Source organism: Arachis hypogaea, chromosome 19 (genome assembly GCF_003086295.3).
Source record: "Arachis hypogaea cultivar Tifrunner chromosome 19, arahy.Tifrunner.gnm2.J5K5, whole genome shotgun sequence".
NCBI lineage: Eukaryota > Viridiplantae > Streptophyta > Magnoliopsida > Fabales > Fabaceae > Arachis > Arachis hypogaea.
In genome coordinates, this window is record NC_092054.1 from 142,791,460 (window position 1) to 142,797,095 (window position 5,636).

The 5,636-nt window shown below is 32.1% G+C and overlaps 1 protein-coding gene across 2 annotated transcripts; it reads left to right on the forward strand.

Annotated features, from left to right (window-relative positions):
* The first annotated feature begins 1,234 nt into the window (after positions 1-1,234).
* LOC112777608 (large ribosomal subunit protein bL34c) lies at positions 1,235-3,602 on the forward strand. 2 transcript variants are annotated; one of them, XM_072226661.1, is made up of 3 exons: positions 1,235-1,884; positions 2,089-2,365; positions 3,204-3,602. In XM_072226661.1, the coding sequence occupies exons 2-3, from the start codon at positions 2,170-2,172 to the stop codon at positions 3,452-3,454; spliced, it is 447 nt and encodes a 148-aa protein (XP_072082762.1). In that variant the 5' UTR covers positions 1,235-1,884; positions 2,089-2,169; the 3' UTR covers positions 3,455-3,602. The 2 variants fall into 2 exon arrangements, with proteins under 2 accessions (XP_072082762.1, XP_025677777.1); XM_025821992.3 differs by lacking the exon at positions 1,235-1,884 and having other exon boundaries at positions 2,065-2,365.
* The last annotated feature ends 2,034 nt before the right edge of the window (positions 3,603-5,636 follow it).

Here is a 5,636-nt window from a genome sequence, read left to right on the forward strand (position 1 = left end):
AACTCCTGAAACCTACTAAACACATAATCCGCGGCTGCAACCACGGTTTATATAGACAAACCATCACACGTAAACCGCTACTGGCAGTAGCGGTTTACACACACGCACACACACACGTAAACCGCTACTGCCAGTAGCGGTTTACACACACGCACACACTCACGTAAACCGCTGCTGCCAGCAGCGGTTTACACACACTCATTTACACGTAAACCGCTACTGCCAGTAGCGGTTTACACACACACACACTCACACGTAAACCGCTACTGGCAGTAGCGGTTTACATAAAATATAGAAACAATGCATTTGCGTATTAAAAACTGAAACAATGTATTTGCGTAATATTGGAGATCAAACAATTTACATGCGTAAATTGCCCTTAAAATTATGTAAATAAAATTAGATTAATTAAAAATAAAAATATACCAATATGATTTAGATAATACAGTAATGAATTTATGAAATTCTAAAACAAAATAAATTTAAAAAGATAAAAATAAAAAAATTATTATGAAAAATAATAATTTTTTTATTTTGTTTCAATAAAAAAATTAACACTAATAAAACACTGAAATTAAAAAAAAGTTACTTAATAAATAAATAAATAAAGATAAAAAATTAATATTTTATGATTATTTTATATTTTTATTTAAAAACATAATTTTAAGTTAGTGTTAATTTTTTGAATATTAACTTTTTTAAAAAAATATAATTTTTAGCATTAATTGTTTAATGATGTTATCAAGATACAATAAAAACTCCATTAATTATCCTTTAAAATATTGTGCCAATGCATATTATAACACTAATGAAAAGTTAGAAATAAGTTATGTTTTTCAATTTAAATTTTATTTGCACTAACATTACTTTTTTGTTTTCATTTCGGCCTATTTTATATTTATTTTATTTTTGAATTGCTATTGGCTCATTACAAAATTATAATAGAAACAAAAATTAAAAATTAAAAAAAAAATTCATATTTAAATTTGAAAAGGATAAAATTATTCTTTTGAAGATTTAGTTTAAAATTTTCAAATATTTATTTAAAGTTTAAATAAAAAACAAAAATATCTATTTAATAATAATGTTGTTTAAATATATCTAAATTTAAAAATTTGAATTTAATATTAAAAAATTAAAAAATCATGTATAAGATTCATTTTAAAAAAATCAAAATCTTTTTTAAGATTAATGTTATTTAATAAAAACTAAAATGTTACTCTTTTCTTTTTTTAGTCAAGGGGAGTCAAGTCACCCAACCCAATACAAACAAACCCGAAAACCCCACCCGATCCAAAGCCTAATACCATCTCCATCACTTTTGAAGCAAGAGCGCCGGAAAAAGCTCCGCCGCGGTTTGCTCCTCAGCACTTTGGTTCCGCAGTCATCTCCGATCCTCCTTGGTCACGTGTAGTCTTTCCTCTGTGCTGGATTCATGCCTTCCAGTGATCGCCGAGGCCTGCTCCGCCGCGGTTCCAAGAGGTTCACAATCTAATCGTTTGCGTCTTGCCTTGGGCCGACACCGCCGCTTCTCCTCTGTGGTTCCATGTTGATTCCCCGATGCCGCTGGCTCTCCGCATCGCCTGGAATCGCCGCTGCCGCTTCTCCTCTTTGGTCCCCATTCATCCCGCTGCCACTTCTCCTCTTTTGGTCCCCATTCGCTACGCTGCTGCTTCTCCTCTGTGACTCCTGTTGATCCCCCAATGCCGCTGGATCTCCGTCCGCAACGCCTAAAAATTTATTTTTTTTTCAAGGATCAAAGGCAAACAGACTGACCCTGACGTGGTTGGACGCGGCGGCAACGACAGAGAAAATATTGAGGAGAGATAAGGGTGATGTACAGTGAGTGGCTGACTGAGTTAGAGAGAAAAACAAGAGACGACGGTATGTAAGACAATTAAATTATTTTAAATAAATAAATAAAAAGAATCAAAATAAATTTTTATTTTCATTTTTTCTTTAAAATTTATATCTAATGGAGTTTTAAAACTCCAAACATTAAGGGAGTACCCTAACAGCCACCGAGTATCAACTCATAATTATTCAGCTAACTTAAGTAAACTTCCTTATTTTGACTTGTTAACGTAGGGTTCTTTCTTTATTCTTTATTGGGATAAAGTTAAGGCTTACAAAAGAGCAAGCCAGAGGCCCAGGAGGCTTGAAGAGATAATGGCATCGTTACCACTGAGTCCTTGGATAAGCAGAGCCCCAGTCGCTTCCTCTTCGGCATCTCTCGTCTTCCACGCTGCTTCATCGCCAGCATCACTCTCTCTCGCTCGCTCCTCCCCTCGCCCTCCCCTCCTCCACTGCTCCTTCCTCTCCTCCTCTTCTTCCTCCCTTTCCTTCCCTTCCTCTCTCCTCTCAGGTAACTTCTTTTTCTTCTTCTGTCAGTTTCTTTAATTCAAGTTTGCCTTTGAGCTTCATAGTTGTTTTGAGATTGTAACTGCCTAACTGGAATTGTCTTCCATTTGTGAAATCCAAAAGCGAAGCCGCGTTTGTGTTACTTATGAAAAAACAATGAGATTGGAGATGCATAAATTTCTCAAAGCGTAAGTACAGTAGGGAGTTACTCTTCTTGGGGAGGATTAATGCTCATTTTTATCCCGAAATTTTGAATAGTCAAAATAGCCCCTGTTGATAACAAATGTGAGTCAAGTTTGTTACTTTCGTGGATTATTTTCACATGTCAAAACTTTTAAGAACCAAAGTTTGCGCTATTCTTCTTGTGTGGATTTTCCTAGGACAGCATGTTATGTTATTACTAGGGAATAGTAGAAAGTTCAATTACCAGAGGAATTAACTTTGATTTTTTTGATTTAAATTTCATACATCTAGAATTTAGTTGGAATTGTTTTGATTTGATATTTAATAGCTGAATTCACGATTTTACACTTATTAGTTTATCTAATTTGCCAACTTTAGATACAAGTGATAATGCAAATTATTTAACAACATGAAATTGGTTTAGTCAAATTCAAGACATGGTCATGGTGGCAGATCTTTTAGTCTTATAACAACAAAAAGTACGAACAATTTGGCCAAAGCCAATAAGGTGCTTTTAACGGTATTTAACTCCTGTACTAAATTAAGGGTTGTTCACATTGTCGCTTCTGTTCTTAAAATGAGCTGCAAACCAGCCTCATGACTAAATTTGTGTAGCTTCTAGTTTGTCTTGATCTCAGCTAACTTCTTAACATTTCCAGGTTTGTCGCTGGGATTGGAGTTGACATCTGATGTTCGGGCTAGAAGAGAAAAGGGCCGTGGCCTGGTTGTGAGGGCAGGCAAGGCTGCTCTTTGCCAGACCAAGAGAAACAGATCGCGGAAATCATTGGCTCGGACCCATGGTTTCCGCAGACGAATGAGAACAACAAGTGGGAGAGCAATTTTGAAGCGTCGACGTGCTAAGGGACGGAAAGTTCTTTGCACCAAGTCCCACCCAAATAGTGGCAAATAGAGGCATGAAGGCATGAAGGCTTATAGTTATTTTCTTTCTGTTGGTAAATTTGTTGATTCCTGTAAGCATGTCTAGATTTCAAGCTTTTCTTCCATAACAGTGGTTCTGTACTCTTTATAATATTTGAAGATTGCATTTTATATCTCAACATTTGTTTTTGTCATGCATAATTCTTGTTAAGTTGCACTGTTGTTACAAATTTGCTTGCTGCAACATTTCTTATAATTATTTCTGTTTATACAACTTTTTATGCTATGTTAGCCTTAACATTACTGTTTAAGTATATGTGTGGGTGGAATTGGCATTTATGCATTTTTCTTACCATATTTTTTCTCCTTAATTATGGCATTATTTTTTCTGAATAATCACAATGCATCCATACATTAACGAGTGCTGTGGAGTGTAGACAACCTTCTAAGATTGGACAATGAGATTGTGTTACTTGAAAGCTTGAAGAGGAATGGTTAATGGGTGTAGATTTTTCAATATCATCATTTAAGCCTTTTGATCATCTTGTTCATGCTTGCTTGAATGTTTGTAAAATACTAGAGGGTCAATTCATTTTTATCTTATGAAATCTAAGGCTATATATTATTTAGAATTTTAAACTAAATCAATTATTTAGAATTTTAAATGTTTGCTGTATTTAAGTTTTAGGAATATTAGTATTATTTTCGGTCATTAATTAGTCGTCAATGTTAAAAATTATGGGCAAAAAAATATTTTTAGATTATTAGACTAAAAAAATTAGGTTGATAGTTAAAAATAATGATAAAAAATAATAAATTTCGATGGCTCTCTAATATTTCTTTTTAAATTTTACTTTTGTAATTGACTTATTGTCCTTCGCTTCTTGTAATTTTGCTAATATCAATAAATATATAATTAATAAAGCCAAATATAGTTTTCTCCAACATGTTCACAAACTTGGACTGGTTGGTTTTCAGTAGAGGCATTCCATAACATTCCTTCAACGGTTATGGTTTGGTAAGTTTCTATTAATTGTTATTTTTCTCACTGTTATACTGTTTGAGATCATTTACTAATTAGTTTTTGATCGGTTATTTTTGTGCTGAACAGCTTAGAACCGTGGTTGTTCGAATTGATAGTTCTCCTATTGGATTGCCTTTTAAATACAGAAATGTAAAATCAGTGCTTTTTATTTAGTTAGTTCCATATTTGATGTGTAGTTCTCATTCTACTCATAAAAGTTTGAAATTAATAGAAGAGTTGTCTTAGTTTTATTCAACCAAAAATTTTTATATTTCTAATAGGACGGTTGAATTGCAACTTTTCTAATAAAAAAGAGTTATCTAGATTATTTTTTTATTAGTTTAATATTGATGATAATTAATTATAGTAAGAGTACATAAAGAGTACATAAAGTTAATTACAAAATATTTTTTTTAATTTTTTATTTTTATTCGTTTAAAATTTTTAAAATGAGAAGAATCAATTTTTCTGTCTCTCTCAACTTTTATTCTTTTTCTCTTTTTTGATTCATCAAACCATTAATATTATAGTTTAAATAGTTTAGGACATGAGATTTTCTTCGTATTTTAACAATGTTAGGATCAAACAAAAACATGACCAAAGCAAAAAATAAATAAATAAATAAAATAAAAAAGTGGATTTGTATATATATATATATAAATAAAGGGCAAAAAAAAATGACAAATTTTAAGTAATGTTCAATGTGATATACTTGCATATAAACTATATAAATGGAGACCCCAACAATGCAAGTCAACATTAATCAAATCTTAAAACTTTGTCGAAGATGTTCATGGTATATATCAAGTTAAGCCAAACACTTAATAGCTAGTGGTATCATTGATTAGGGTCATACTACGGTAAAGATGTAAGGTACAGAGATTCTCTCTGAAATTTTTATATCTTTATTGTCTCTTGTAGCAATCAGCTTGTGACCATGGCTGTAGAAAGACTGGTGGCTTGGCTAAAAGCACATTTGAACTAAGTGATCATATATAAAAATTTGACATTTGACAACCTTATTTATTTTTTATTTGAGAGTTTTAAGAGTTTTGTTTAAGATTTTTTTTGCCTAATAACAATTTTATAGTACTATAAATTTCTAATGGAGGTTTATAAAAAAATATTTTTGACAAAGACTACACGTTTTTTTAAATACACTAGTGTATATTTCCGTACACTATACGAA